Source organism: Berghia stephanieae, chromosome 3 (genome assembly GCF_034508935.2).
Source record: "Berghia stephanieae isolate SIO BIC M18660-M18661 chromosome 3, UCSD_Bste_1.3, whole genome shotgun sequence".
Lineage (NCBI taxonomy): Eukaryota > Metazoa > Mollusca > Gastropoda > Nudibranchia > Aeolidiidae > Berghia > Berghia stephanieae.
Genome location: NC_088362.1, coordinates 96,587,733 through 96,604,439, shown reverse-complemented (window position 1 = coordinate 96,604,439; position 16,707 = coordinate 96,587,733). Strand labels below are relative to the sequence as shown.

At 32.8% G+C, this 16,707-nt stretch overlaps 1 protein-coding gene across 1 annotated transcript in view; it reads left to right on the top strand.

Moving 5' to 3' along the window:
* LOC144969399 (dynein axonemal heavy chain 5-like) overlaps positions 1-16,707 on the top strand; it is an 85,840-nt gene that overhangs the window by 37,888 nt on the left and 31,245 nt on the right. Inside the window, exons 36-54 of the mRNA XM_078908508.1 lie at positions 596-688; positions 1,096-1,295; positions 1,820-2,051; positions 2,842-2,973; positions 3,350-3,484; positions 4,082-4,306; positions 5,144-5,261; positions 5,802-5,846; positions 6,961-6,990; positions 9,727-9,929; positions 10,583-10,681; positions 10,870-11,007; positions 11,252-11,475; positions 12,383-12,573; positions 12,919-13,058; positions 14,227-14,485; positions 15,242-15,501; positions 15,936-16,022; positions 16,246-16,353. Coding sequence (XP_078764634.1) covers positions 596-688; positions 1,096-1,295; positions 1,820-2,051; positions 2,842-2,973; positions 3,350-3,484; positions 4,082-4,306; positions 5,144-5,261; positions 5,802-5,846; positions 6,961-6,990; positions 9,727-9,929; positions 10,583-10,681; positions 10,870-11,007; positions 11,252-11,475; positions 12,383-12,573; positions 12,919-13,058; positions 14,227-14,485; positions 15,242-15,501; positions 15,936-16,022; positions 16,246-16,353 — 2,919 coding nt within the window. The remainder of the gene's footprint in view (positions 1-595; positions 689-1,095; positions 1,296-1,819; positions 2,052-2,841; positions 2,974-3,349; positions 3,485-4,081; positions 4,307-5,143; positions 5,262-5,801; positions 5,847-6,960; positions 6,991-9,726; positions 9,930-10,582; positions 10,682-10,869; positions 11,008-11,251; positions 11,476-12,382; positions 12,574-12,918; positions 13,059-14,226; positions 14,486-15,241; positions 15,502-15,935; positions 16,023-16,245; positions 16,354-16,707) is intronic.

Here is a 16,707-nt window from a genome sequence, read left to right as displayed (position 1 = left end):
TTTTGGAAAATAACTGAAATTTTACTCTTTAATTGGCAGGTTGTGGTTGTTTATTTTTAATCTGAAATCAGTCCTGTTAACTACAATCTATAAATCAATCTTCACTACAATCTATAAATCAATCTTCACAACAATCTATAAATCAATCTTCACAACAATCTATAAAGCAATCTTCACAACAATCTATAAATCAATCTTCACTACAATCTATAAATCAATCTTCACAACAATCTATAAATCAATCTTCACAACAATCTATAAATCAATCTTCACAACAATCTATAAACCAATCTTCACAACAATCTATAAATCAATCTTCACAACAATCTATAAACCAATCTTCACTACAATCTATAAATCAATCTTCACTACAATCTATAAATCAATCTTCACAACAATCTATAAACCAATCTTCACTACAATCTATAAATCAATCTTCACTACAATCTATAAATCAATCTTCACAACAATCTATAAACCAATCTTCACAACAATCTATAAATCAATCTTCACTACAATCTATAAATCAATCTTCACTACAATCTATAAATCAATCTTCACAACAATCCATAAATCAAATCTCCTTTCCATCCAGGAACTCCCACAAGAGGCCAAGAGGTTTTCCAGAATCGACAAAGGTTGGACAAAGATGATGAAGAGAGCTTTTGACACGAGGAATGTGTTACAGGTATGTGACTGGACTGCTTCTGTTGATTTATAAAGAAATATGAGAAGAAGACGACGGAGGGTTAGATGTTGATGATCGTGGTGACGAAGATGATGATGCTGATGATGATGATGATGATGATGATGATGATGATGATGATGATGATATAAAGATGATGATGATAATGATGATGATGAAGATGATGATGATGATGATCATGATAACGATGATAATGATGATGATGATCATGTTGATCAACATGATGAAGATGATGATGATGAAGATGATAATGATGTTGATGATGATGATGATGATGATGATGATGATGATGATGATGATGATGATGATGATGATGATGATGATGATAATGAAGGACAAAGACACGAAGAGGGAAAGTCTGATTTTCTAAATATTAAAATCCCAATCAGTGTTGCTATGGCGGCGAAGTTCCTAAAGCTGTTGTCCTACGCCATATTCATGAAGAATTGGAGATCTGTTTCAAGAGTCTGATGGGATATCTAGACAACAAGAGGAGAGCTTTCCCAAGGTTCTACTTTGTCTCTGACCCAATCCTACTGGCATTGTTGAGTCGTCCCAATGATTTAGAATCTGTTAGACCGCATCTCAAGTATGGAACCATACTTTTATAATTTAATTTAAATTATTTGTTTCATTAAAAATCAAGTTTACTTTAAACAATTTTTTTAGAAACCTCTTCACACTGTACCGTTTGTCACGCAGAACTAAGATGATTGAATCTAATATGAAATGAATATCATGCAAAGAATGTAATAAATGTGTTTCTCTGTGTGCAATTTGCTCTCCAGGTGACAACATATAATTCATAAATTATGTTATTTTCTTTCTTCATTTAATCCATTCACAATTTATATCTGATAAATGATGAAGGATGGTTTTGAAGTACAGCATCTATATTGATATTGTTGGGTGGCCACTGCTGTTTGATACACTTTTTTTAAATGATAAAATAGTAGGATTTTAAAAAGGTATTTAAAACAAAATTTAAAAGCAAGCGATCAGAGTAAATTGCGAGGATATGGTAATTTTTTAAAAAGCTGCTAGTTACAGCAACAAACGATTCATCATATATAGCACCGTAAAATTACTATTGTTTTTATATTTGTTTTATAGATCAATTTTCAGTGCAATAGCCGATGTGAAATTGGAAAAAGCCAGGGAATTAGAGATGTATGACGATGACCACGAGAGTGACAATAGAGGTGTTCCCTATAGCAGGGGTATGGGAAGGTCACCGGGCACGTCCAGCTCACCACATGACAGGGCAAGGACATCCAGTGCCCTATCAGCCCTTACACGCAGCTCCACCCCTCCAAAGATCGACAAGAGATTGCATCAGCATTACGTGAGTCGAGTTTAAAGAATCATTTCTGTTATTTTTGTTTCCATGTTACACAAAGGCAGTTAAAGCCGGGGAGTTGAAAAGTTAAGAAAAAAAAGAGAAAGATGAAGGAAGGAAAAAAAGGAAAATGATAAAAAGCAACAACAAAAAATTAGAAAAAATTAAATGAAGCGAAAGTAATAATGATAATAATAAAATGTACATTTATGATGCGCAGCTTATCCCCTAAAGGAGGAGCTCTGCTGGGTGCTTTTACAAAAACGTTGTTAAATAAACAGAAATACATAAATTCACAACTCGAAAGGAATTTAACCAAATCCAAAGCAGATTTAAATTAGCAAGTCTTCAAGTTCATTTTAAAGACGTTCATATTTGATGAATTTCTTTCAAAATAATCAGATTTGGAAATTTTAAATTCTTTGAAGTCGAAGAAACAAAATTCATTATCCTCAAAGAAAGTTTTTATTTTAGATCAAATTTTATAAGTTAATTTTAAAATCAAATTTTTATCATTAGGGTCACTGGACATAAGACTGCTGTGAGACCTTTGACCCTCCATAGAATGATAACTATCTTAACTCATCAGGATATTTTGTGGTTGGTGTTGCAATAAAGTAATACTGATAATAGTATTATCACAATTTAAAATATTATGCTAGAAAGGTTTTTCATTTGAGGCCAATTTGACTCCGGTATCCGATCTTCATAATATCTCAAGTTGGTAACAGAAATGTACTTTGACTACGTAACGTTTTTGGTTTATTCATCTATTTCATTGTTTACTTCTTGACAGAATATCAACCCAAGTGTGTTGCAACACGCTCCCAGTATGCTTCCGTCAGAAGGGCTGGTTGATGACGTCATCATGATGGATGCCACAGCTGTACATAGTGCTGATGGGGAGATCTTACCTTTGACGGATAAGGTAAACCAAAATAATCTATTTCATTATTATATCTCTACCAGTGAAACCATGATGTATTCTGTAATAGATCCAAGAAAATTACAACATGATATAATATTATCTTACATAATATTATGAGTAATAAATAATTGAAGATAAAATAGAATTCCCATTGCTCATTCCCAAGAGGTAAATTTTATTTAGGGTCTTGCAATAACCAAAGAGTCAGCCACAGTGCAGCTCCACAAAGAAAGCTAGTCAAGGTGGGCTTACTCAAAGCCATACAAAGTAAACGAGAATTGAACTCGGTGCCTTTTTTATACAAATATTTTTCTTCATTTTATTTTTTCTTACTTAATGTCCTATTGAATATATACAATGTTATTTATTGATATAGGTGACCCTAACTGACGGAGTCGAAGTATGGCTTGGCAAATTGAGAGATTCTGTAGGCGAGACACTCCATCACCTGAATAAGGCCATCATCACTGAGTGTAACAACGGCATTGGGATAGAGGAGTGGGCACTCAAGGTCAGAAATGTGTATTAGATTTATGTGCAGATATTCATCCCTCTCTCTCTCTCTCTCTCTCTCTCTCTCTCTCTCTCTCTCTCTCTCTCTCTCTCTCTCTCTCTCTCTCTCTCTCTCTCTCTCTCTCTCTCTCTCTCTCTCCCTCTTTATTTAATTCTCTTCTTCTCTTGTAGTTGGGTTTACTATTGAAGGTGATCATTAAGATGATAGTGGATTTTTATTACCCAATCTAATTTGGTGGATGGTGTTCATACACAAAAGCGATTTTTAAAAAAATGATAGTATTTTCTTCTTTAGATTTGAAAGTAGGAAGACGTAGGGAGGAGATGAACGAAGAGGCGAATAAGGAGAAGGAGGAGGAGAAGAAGTAGAGGGAGGAGGAGGAACGATTCAATCAAGAAATTTGCTTGTACTACTTGTCAAAATGGCAATGACCCGAATCAAGGTTGATCTTGTATGTTTTTAAATGCTTTGTTGTTCTTCGACTTCTATGATTTATTAAATTTCCTAGAATTACATCAGCATTTCCTTCATTATCTATTTCCTCTCTCACACACACACACACACACACACACACACACACAAACACACGAACAGTACCCATCCCAAGTGTGTCGAATGGGCATGTTATACCACTGGACAGCAGAATGTGAAACAGCAATTTCGGACATCAAATATGATAGAAAAGCTCTGCATGGAGGATTGCGTAAATACAACATGGCGACTGGTAAACTGGTCACCGTGCTGCTTCGTGGGTGTTGGAGAACCACGGATGAACCTATGCTTCCTGTCCATAGAATCAGACTAGAAGCAATGATCACTGTAAGTATCGAATGTGAGCAATCTGTTATTATGTCAGAATGAACTTGATTTTGAAAAATAAGTTTGAAATCAAATGATTAAAAACATAGAATTTTAAGATTTTGAAGTTTAATTATCAAAAATCACTTTCTTTAATACAAGCATTTATTTTAACTAAAATTTTATAAGTTAAGTTAATTTTGAGCATCATGTTCATTCGACATAATTCCATTTGTGGACGATTGGCCATAAATTTAAATGATAAAGATCCTGACAGAACATACTGAAACTTGCTTACCTAAATTCATTAGTCAAAATGTATTCATAATGATAGCCTTGCCTTATATTACAGTTTCCATAATATTTACATAAATCAGAATTAGTCTGTCTTTAGAGTTTGATCAATGTCCTCAATTATTATACCCAGTCATTAGGGCGAACTGAGTCCTCGCAGATGTCATTATCATAATATTAATTCCAATGGAAAAAATTTGACAAAGAATAAATAATGCAGAAGTGCCAGATGAAAATAGATGTCTTGGATCCATACTAGGGACCCAAATGGTACGACATCGACCACCTGGTTGAGAGAAAGAGGTTAACGAGAGATTGCACTAACTCTGAGCCACTGTTTTCATCTGCCAATTCCTTTTATTTCTCATTATTATTGATTGCGTGCTGCCTTCGCACTTTTCCAGATCTGACAAGACACATTTTTTTTTATGCCTTTGATATTTTGATTTTAATTTTTTTTTTCACCAGTACAGTGATGACTCTATATATACCATCGGATTTTGATGGAGTATATTTCTATGTTATTCAAATTGTTTTTGTTTAATTTTTCTTCATTACACATAGCAATCAACCTATCTGAAAGACATCCTTGACAACATGTGTAGCAGGAAACTGAAGGAAACCACAGACTTTGAGTGGAGGAGAAGTGTTAGATGCTATTTACAGCCTGATCCTGCATTAGGTATTTATAGTTGTTTAATAATATTATATACTCAATGTTATTATGGTGTGACTTTTACAACTGACAGAAAACTCTTTCAATGGGGATTTTTATGGGATGTTGTAACAAGCTAATTAGGTTATGGCATCACGTGATGAATTGCAGGAGTGTGGTATTCTCCACAATGTTATTGTCTTCCATTGATAAAGATTTATGCCGCTTAGTCCATGTGAAAAAACCCCGCGATCATTGGTGGGCAAATAGATGTATAAATAGGCAAATAACCTTTTCCTGTTTTATCAATGAATAGATTTATACAGATCTGAACAAGTGTGTATGAAAGGTGCCAGACAAAGCAAGAAAGAAACCATCCCAAAAAATCAGTCGACCTATCTTTATCTTGCACCGGTGTTTGCTCCTTAATTTCTTAATTTAATAGATTTATACTTTCATGATAATTTTCATAGTAGGCATTTCAGTTTTTTGTCTCATGTAAATGATCATTTTAAAAAATTCCATAATATACGTACTTCAAATAGATATATATATTTAACCTTTCAGCACAACATGCACCCACTTCAGCTAATCAAGAAAGAGCTCAGACTGGTAAGCAGATTTATAAAATCTATAGTAAAAAGTAGAAAGTAGAACCATAATGGAAGTCATGTAAAACATTTAGGTATGAATATTGTTTTAGAAATATATTTATCTTTCTCAATTTATCATTTTCTCATTTCATGCGAAATTAAACCTGAATAGATAGTCTTAATCATAAGATCTTGTAAAATTAATCAGATCAGAATTGTCAAAAACCCATTGAAATTCAAAACTCTCAAATTAGATTTGCTTAGCGTTCCATAATTGTCATCAGTTATGATCTTTTCAGAATTTTCTTTGTTTTAGTTTTAACATTTTACATACTCATTTCACACTCTGAGTCGAAGCGTCAATTAAATGCCTCTTTAACTTTGAAATTTGATATGTATTAACAAATCTATAGATATTATGCGCTTGGCTAAGAAGCTCATAACATTGCCATCCGGAAGTATAACGGACCAACACACAAAACTGTGTGTATCCATGAACGTTTATAGTCAGGTTAATACTGTTCAGTGAGCATTACTCATAAACGCAGATGGCAAAAAACAATAACAAAGACCTGAGTGATGTCATCTTCGAACTATCTATAAACTCCAAAGCTTTATTCAATCACTAAAACTTTTATGACAAAGAGTATATAGCAAATATCTTACTCTTAGAATCCCTACTGGCGAATTTGAAATGGAGTTCATAATAGGTTTATTAATTAAAACTGATCAGATGTTACTTATTTTGTTAATATTTAGAACCTTTCCAAGGAACATTTGACCATATTTATTTTTTTCAACAAATAGGATATAATTTGGCATTGTTTTAATTTCTTTCATGAAAATTTTGTAATAAAAATAACAATGATATTCACATAATATTAGAATTCGAAATTAGGAGAAAAAAGCTGTCTATTTTTTAAACTCGTCTTTTAAGAAGAAAAATAAGCTCACCTTCAATACTTCTTATTGTCAAAGCCATCGTTCTTCCAAGACCAATTTAGTTTCCTCTAAACCAATTTTCACGCTGGTTTTACTTACAAGCTGGAGTAACTGACATTAAATATGAAAATATGGACAAATTAGGAAGTCGAATCAGTGTTGTTATATTCAAACTTTTATCCTTTCAATAGCTTCCTCTTGTGATGGAGAAGAATCAGAGGGTAATTTTTATGTTAATAAAATATGCTATTTACATCTGGTGTATGTAACTCTTTATTTATTTCCTATTTACCAATCCCATGCCCTTGTATAAATGTACCTATGTATATCACATTATATCATCTTAAAACTAACTTCTATTATCACCACTAACTTGTAAACACATTATATTATAAATGTGAAGTTTTATTCTTCAATATACCTTGATTATTCATTTTATTGAGCAAAATCATTGACTTAACACTGTTCCCTATTAATATAGATTCCTCTTCTACAAAGTCTATTTATTATTCACATTCGAAATATGATATCATATGTCATCACAATTCTACTTTCTTTGTCGTTACCTTCGCTTTGTAACTCTTTTTAGCATTTTTAAAAATTTGTCTCTGCAAAGCATCTACCATTCTCTGAAATTATTTTGTTTTGTATAATGCTTTTTACAATTTAAATTGAAAGGAGCGATTTTCAAATTGTTATGAAATCCAAAATGTATTGGGTGATTTATCTTGTATTTGGAAATTAACAAAATTTCAACAACAAAAAAGGTCCATTCATTTCCCATCCATTGGTTTTACACCTTGTTTTAAATTATTTTAGTCTTTCTAAGCATTCACATATTTTTCTAACACATTTTTATCCCTATTTTAATGGTGTAAAAAAATTATTATTCCACCTCTCCCATTGGAAAACCATATCTTTTCTCAGTAAATATGTAATCGTTGACTAATACTTTGAATGCATTAAATAAAAAGTTTATTCAACGATTGCAAAATATTTTTGCACAGTTTATAATCTTACATGGAGGGGTGGAAGAAGCGTTTTCTTTCATTTCTTTGTATTTATTTAACTTGCTATATTTTTATCGTGCAAAACACATACCCGCAAGCTCGTAGTGTAAATGGGCATGATAAAAATAACTCGTATAATAAATACAAAGAAATGAAGGAATTGTATAAAATTCCCTCCCTGATTTAACCTGCTGAAAATACCCTCCGTGATTTAACCTGCTCAAAATACCCTCCGTGATTTAACCTGCTCAAAATACCCTCCGTGATTTAACCTGCTCAAAATTCCCTCCGTGATTTAACCTGCTCAAAATACCCTCCGTGATTTAACCTGCTCAAAATTCCCTCCGTGATTTAACCTGCTCAAAATGCCCTCCGTGATTTAACCTGCTCAAAATACCCTCCGTGATTTAACCTGCTCAAAATACCCTCCGTGATTTAACCTGCTCAAAATTCCCTCCGTGATTTAACCTGCTCAAAATACCATCCGTGATTTAACCTGCTCAAAATTCCCTCCGTGATTTAACCTTCTCATACCCAATTACAAACCATAATCATTTTATATCTGGCTTGTCTACATACAACAAACAGCTTTGATTATATTCAGCTTTTGTATACATTTTCTTTTGATGTTCATACAGTTGGAAGCATATGTATTTTCTCAATTATAATTTTTTTCTTGATATTCTCAGGCATTTGCAAGTTAATTTGTTTAGAATATCATATCCTCATGCTATTTACTCTCACTGCTTTTACTGATGAAGTCAATTATTTTAAAACATCGAATTGATTCTCTATTATTATTATTATTATTATTTTGAAATTAAACAAATGGTAATATATACGTTTTAATTGGTGTGATGGATCGTCGTGTTATTTAACTTTTTAAAAGAATGACTTTAAAAGTATCCATTTTTATTAAGGTCATTTATATTTTTTTATGTTCTTTTAAAAATCCCCCTCTTTCCTTCACCATTAGTTATGGTACTGGTGATGCTCTTTCATTTAAATCTTCAACGGCTAAATTTATTTTATTTTTCAAATCATTACAGGCCATTTTTTTCTAAGCTTCTTTTAGTGACAATGTGAAGCAAAATTTTTTAACAAAAAGAGGTATCAACGTTGTCAGTTATTCTTTATTTAGTTATTCTTTATCAAGTTTGCCATAAAATGACCACGATACTTTTTGGTGTTTGGCAGGAAGATTCTAATATTCTAATATATTGGGGGCAGCTTGGCTCAGCGGTACGGTCTTTACTTCGTACCCGAAAAGTACCGAGTTCGATCACCCACCACTGCGCTGTGTGGCCTTGAGCAAGTCACCTTACCCTTGCTCAATTTGCGGCGCTGAACTGTGGCTGATGCCTGGGTTATTCCAGTCTTCCCTTGGAATAGACCCTAAGGACAAATTTCCCCTATGGGATGAATAAAAGGAATTTTATTTATTTTTATTTTATTAAATTACATTCCCATCTCGTAGACAAGGAACAATCAAACATATCTTCATGTTTAAAAAATTGATGTTGTTGATTTTAATATTCTCTACTTAGAAAATAATTTGAGTTGAAAGTTAGATAAAGCTTGTCTACTCATCCAATTGTTTATGTGGCTATAACTATAACTATAACCCTAGCCGTCTTTACCAAGAGACTAGTAACAGTAATGTTGTGCAATGTAATGTAATGTAATATAATGTAACATTACGTAATGTGATATAATGTTATGGAGCAATTTATATTTACAATGCTCAGTGACTCTTTACAAAAAGGAAAGGAAAAAGAAAAAGAAAACGAAAACAAAAGTCCCCAACAAAACACATAAAAAAAACCAACAAAGAATTGCATGGGGGGGGGGGGGGGCTGAACATGTGAGTATGTTATTTATTACCATTAAAGGATATTGCTCCCTAATCTATAGATTATCTTTATCATTTCCTGTATATTGATTTAGCCCCAGAAGAAAAACCGTTGCCAAGGATCTGGATTTTAGACAGCCATTATGAGTATGGCAAAGAATTTTACGGTACGGATACCGGGGTGTGCCCGACCCCTGTCACAGAGAAATGTTTCCTGGCCATGTCTCTGGCGCTCAGACAGATGATGGGATCGCTGCTAGTAGGACCTGCAGGTGTTGGGAAGACTGAAACTGTCAAGGTAATTCATTTGATTAATGATGATGATGATGATTATGATGATGATGATGATGATGATGTTTTTATTTGTTTGTTTTTATTTCTTTATTTTTTATTATATACAAATGTGTGGGCCTGTGTGTATGTGTGTGTCGGGGGGGGGGGGGGGGGGGTGCATTTGAGTTCATTGTAAAGCGTTGCAGAGCACTTTTAAGTGGATGCTTAGGCGCTATATATATATATATATATATATATATATATATATATATATATATTATATGTATATATATATATATATATATATATATATATATGTATATATATATATATATATATATATATATATATATATATATATATGTATGTGTATATATAATATTATTATTATTATTATTATTATTATTATTATTATTATTATTATTATTATTATTAAGATGAAGATGATGATGATGATCATGGTGACGATGATGACGACGACGACGACGATGATGATGATGATGATGATGATGATGATGATGATGATGATGATGATGATGATCATCTGCTGATGTTGATGATAATAATAATGAATGGTCAACCGATGTTGCTGATTTTGTTTCTAAACTTCACCGGAACATACTTCCTAAATTATTTTTGAGAATTAGTAGATTAATTTATCTATTTTGTTTGTTTCAGGGTCTTTCTAATATCCTAGGCAATTATCTTGGAATGTTTCAAGTATCTGCTGAGCACGACGCTCACTGCATTGGAAAGATTGCTCAAGGAATGGCCATGGTGAGTCATGATAGCATTTTTAATTTGGAAAATGGAAAGGAAAATTATGAATGAGTTCTTCAATGTGCAATTAAATTCACTGACAAAATAGCTCACCTTACCAAATTATTGAATACTCTTTACTTACTTACTCCTATATACTTGAATATATACTTGAGTTTTTCCTCCTTTTTTTTACCTGAACAAAGGATGGTTGTTGGGGATGTTTCGATGAAACTCAAAGCCTTAGTCAGCACACTTTGTCAGTTCTAATGGACCACGTACAAAGTATCTTCCAGGCCCTGAGAGCACGACAGTCTTACATGTATTTGGTGGATGGCACTGAGGTAAAGTTTTCCTTCATTCATTTTTTGTTGGTTTTCTTATTTTCTGTCCGGGCCGGGGGAGGGGGGGGGGGTGATTTTTTTTTTTTTTACCATTTTAATTCAAATTGAGCAGGTGAGCAAATTTTCTAGATTTTTAAAAGATATTCTTCTTTTTTTACCCTTTTAATTTATGTCTTCTAAAACTCAGATAGCACAATATAGCGTCATATCTATTTATAACTCCTTCTATTTCTTAATACTTTAGATTCCCCTTCGCCGCACCGTTGGTCTATTCATGTCAATGGACACCTCTAACTTGCCCAAGTCACTGCTATCCAGTGATATCATCGAGTCATTCCGAACCATCTCCCTGGTCAAGCCCGACATTGGAATGATCCTGAAGGCCAAGTGTTCATCCATGGGATTCAGAGCTCCCGCTGTCTTGGCTAATCGACTCAAGCTTTTAACCGAGCTTGTCAAGGACCAACTGTAAGTTTGAGGAGTGGGAAAGGATTGAGTGGAAGTTAGCATGGTTAAACAAAATGTAATCAATTTTTGAAAAAGTTTTATTTCTGTCTCTTATCTATAGAAATGACATAGGATTTGAACACAAGCTTAACAATATTTAAACCAAAAAGCATGCAACTTCAACTCATTCCACTTTAGTTGTATAATATTTTGCTTTAAAGATTATTTATATTTGGTTCGAACACAGTAAAATTTTTATATTTAGAGACATTTACAGATCATATTTGTTTATTTTGATGACAGACATATTCTTTTTATATGCGACTCACCGACTCGAAGTGATATTTTTTTGAGTTGACCTGATGCTAAAATGTAATTTTGAAAGTAGAAACAACCAGAAATGTGAAATTTTAATTTTTGTTACTCAATAAGTCGTATAAAATTAATTCACGTTTTATACTTTAAATATTAATTGATTAAACCACCCCAGCATGATACCATTTAGAGTTGTAAGTCACAAATATCAACGATTCCTTTCAAACCTAAGATGGAATAATTTTTTCTTATAATGCCAAAGCTCTTGGAAAATTCCTTTTAAGTTATTGACATAGCTACATCTTTTTCAACGCCCTGGCAATAACGAGGCAGTGAAAAGAAGGAAAGACAATATAATTCCAAAATATCAAATACAATTTTTTTTAATTTTGTGGTCAAAATATAAGATATATTTTTGCACTCGTTTAATTTATTTTGGGTTTAATTTATTGTCTTTATGTTTTTCTTTTAATATTGTTATAACTTTTGTCTTATGTTCTTGTATTTTATATACATTTTGAATGAAAAAATGTATTGCAAGTTTATTGTGCTGGGAGATTTTAGGTGTTCGGGTTGCCGTTTCATAGATTTTGAAATTTTCTCCATTACCAAGGCCACCCAAATTGCATCACCACTTTACCACCCAAGCTCTCATTGGAGTGTTGAAAAGAGCTTCTCAGAAAAGGCGCAAGGACAGGGATGACAGAATGGTTGACAGAAAGGACATCAAGGATGAAACCTCCAGATCTGAAAGTCAAAGCTCTGAGGCACCAACAACTCGAACTGCTCAAGCTGCTATGAATGGTGCGTTGTACATGTAATTGTTGTGTGTGTGATGTGCTCTTTTGTGTGAGTTCTTTTTTCTTGATTTTATGATATCAACATGTTTCAATATACCCGAGTAATTTGCCATGTGCTCAATAGAAAGGCTATCTATATTTTTTTAATTGGTGCTGTCTATGTTTTTAAGGGCCTTTTTAAAAATTTCATACGTCTTTGAGATTTTTTTTTGTTGTTGTTCTTTTTGTTTTTAATTGGGTCTTTTTTTTTGGGGGGGGGGATTACTTTTATTTATGGTAACGCTTTTCTTTAAAAATGTTTTAAAATTGAAATCTAACATGTTTATTCTTTTTCTCATGTCGTCAACAGTAATTACTAACAAGCCTGGCCAAATCGGTGGCATCAAAAAGCCAGGCACTCCAAATCCCTTGACTACACAGGGTAAACAGGAACACGCCATGGTGTGTGAGACTATTGACGAGATTATTAGTCCCAGATTGACAGTCGAGGTGAGAATTGGAATTTATTTCTAATAATTTTACATCAAGTTTTGTGTCACCATTCCTTTGTAGCTTCTTCTTCTTCTTCTTCTTCTTCTTCTTCTTCTTCTTCTTCTTCTTCTTCTTCTTCTTCTTCTTCTTCTTCTTCTTCTTCTTCTTCTTCTTCTTCTTCTTTTTCTTCTTCTTCTTCTTCTTCTTCTTCATCATCATCATCATTACCATCAGTCAATACGAAGCATTACTGTCGATGTATAGGACTGGCTCATTGTATAGTCTGTCTCAGTCGTAACAGCTGTAATCGCCAATAGGATTCTTTGTTATAGTTCAGCTCTTTTGACATATATTTGATAAGATCAGACCTTAATTCATGGCTGCCTTGATACGGATTAATCAATAATTGAAAAAAGTTGAAATTTTATTAGTGCTGAAGCCTTCAACAATAAAGCTTATAGTACTTACTCATTTTTGTGTGTGAGTGAAATCATATTTTATTATAATATTATAGATTATATGTAATATACAGCGGGTGAAAAGATATTTAAAATGATAGCCTTTGTTTTTGTATCCATATGATATTAATGATTCGATATAAACACTAACATGCTAAATAATTTATATATTATGGTACAAGCTTTATTTATTTCAGACCAACTATGGAGGTGAGATTTCTCATGACTTTTTTCGTTATGTTGAATTTTAAAGTTCATGTTTTTACCGCAATCTTTCTATTCTTGAGACACTTCACAAGCCAATCGGGTCGTTTGTTTCATTATTTGATTACTGGACAGTTGATTTTTATTTCCATGATGCATATGGTCACATGATTTTCTTTTCATTTTTAATGTTTTGTTTCAGCATGGCATGAATATGGAACTTTTCCTAAACACATTCATTTCACTTTACTTTATTTTCAATATTTCACCATGAATGTCCTTGTTGATATTTTTATGCATTTTACATTTTAAAACACAAGCTGGAGTAATGCTTAAAGAAATCTTTTTTTAATTGCTTCATTCTTACTGATGTCCTGTCATTATTATTTTTATTTTATAATTTTTAATTTTCCTGTGTATAAAAAAGGGAAATAAATTTATTATTCATTCGAGCTTAAAACAGGAATGTTGAAATTCTTTATTCTTTATATAACATGCTGATTTTTCTTTTCCCATTATAACAGAATCACTTGCTATTCAAGAACATTCTCAAGGATTGTTTCAGCAACTTACCCAATCCAGATGGCCAGGGAGGCAAGTCGTCTGCCAGAGGTCGCAATGCATCTGCCAAGAACCGCAGCGTCATTTCCGCTAAAGCAGCACGCAATGCCATTGATATTGAACCAGCATTGGAAACCAAGGCAACAGAAGCTGGACTTGTTGCTCATAAACCATGGATCACAAAGTGTACACAACTGTACACACTATCTCAGGTGTACAACGGTATGTGGTTTTCTAAGAGAATTAAAGTGGTTTAATGATATGAAGCATCTATTATTATTATTATTATTATTATTATTATTATTATTATTATTATTATTATTATTATTATTATATTATTATTATTATTATTATTATTATTATTATTATTATCATTATTGTTATTATTATTATTATTATTATCATTATTATTATTATTATTATTATTATTATTATTAGTATTATTATTATGAGTATTATTATTATTAGTATTATTATTGTATTTTTACATGAAACTACTGTATGCTCAGGTTGTTCTTATTTAATAATTATTTTCACCGATACGTATTGACAGAGTTTATGAAAATTGCTCATCACAGAACCAAGGATCTAAACTGGGCTCTAATTTGTGTTAAAATCAATAAACTTGAAATGTCTAGATTATTGTTATCCATGAGTTAGCTCATAATCCTTGCTACCATATATAGTCTGATGACTTTCGTTGTTTTACCAAAATCAAGACGAGTTTTATCTCTGATCTAGGGGTACTTCAATGCTAAAATTTGAACTCATGGTCATAATGTAAAACCTGGGTTCAGTTTATATGTTTTATTAGTTTCTTAAAGTGCGAAAGCCTAAAAAGTTCCTATTTCTGATCATTTTAAATTTGAATTTACGTTTAGACATGTGATTGAAATAGTACGAGTTGGACACCATTGGTCACATATTGCCAACAAAAAGTATTCAACGATCTTCAAATCCTTCCCCGCTTACAAACAGGTATCATTGTAGCTGGTCCACCTGGTAGTGGCAAATCCACCTGTATCCAGACCATGGTTGATGCTCTCTGTGTCCATACCAGGGCCATATCCCGACAGTCACACAGCAGCAAAGCCTCTGCCACTACCGAGTCTATGCACAAACTGTTACGTATTAACCCTCTGGTGGTCGATCACACATCCCTGATGTTTGGTCATTTGGGTCACAATAATGAGTGGGTGGATGGAATCGTCACTCATGCCATCAGGAAGGCCAACAGAGTACGTTTTTCATTGAGGATTGCGTGTTGGTGTTTGTGTTTGTATATGTAAATGTGGTTATAATTTTTTATGTGTATGGGGTGCTCATGTATTTCTGCTTGGGGGGGGGGGGGGTAGGAGTGATTCTGGGTTATATATATTATTATTTTATGTGTTTGAGGACAGAGAGAGAGAGAGAGAGAGAGAGAGAGAGAGAGAGAGAGAGAGAGAGAGAGAGAGAGAGAGAGAGAGAGAGAGAGCATTTTGTTATTTGGTTCTTTAGGAAATTTAATTTTCATCTTTATACCCCAGAAAATGAATAAGGGCAGTAAATATGAGCCAAAGATGATGATCGTTATTTTAAAATCAACAATTAGTTTACATGTTTGGTGCACTTTCATGTCAGTAATTAGCCAACATGCCAACACAAAAATCCCAACTTTTGGTTATTTCAGAACATTAGCACAACATGGATGTGTTTTGATGGACAACTTAATCAGAGCTGGGCTGACAATTTCAACAGCATTTTGGCCGGGGACAAGGTAAACTAAATTTTATAACCGATACTTTTTGATGCAGTTTGGTAGAGTTATACAATGAAATGATTTTATATAATGTGTTGTTTGATTCCTCTGGACGGACGAGAGTCGGCCATGAGATGGCTGCATCATTTCCGTTTATCAAAAAACTTAATTCTAATGTTATGCTTATAACCAATTCCCTTAGTAAATTCCTCTTTTTTTTCTTATTTTTGTCTTCTTACAGGTTTTGCATTTAAAGAACGGTGACAAACTGTTCCTCAATGACAACATACAGCTGATATTTGAGACTGACAGTCTTGTGACAGCATCTCCCTGCACCATCTCAAGCTGTGTATGTATCGCTTGCCTTTCTTTGTACAAATATCATGTTATCGTGACAGTGTATTTATTGAAATCATGTGGAAATAACTCTCAACCCAATGCAGTTTATAACCAAAAAAAAAAAAAAAAGATAATTTAAAACAATATTTTTTATCATACTCTTGATTATTTTTTCCATTTTCAACCACTTATGTAAAGAACCATTCTGCAGAAATTTGAAGAGTCACAATTATTTTCTGGATTATGAAATACTTTTCTTTGGAGCATGTGTTACATTGTATGAAGTAAAAAGAACTTCATAGCTGGAGATACTAAAAAACAAAAGACTGATTTTGTTTGGTTTAGGTTTTTATCAATATAAACA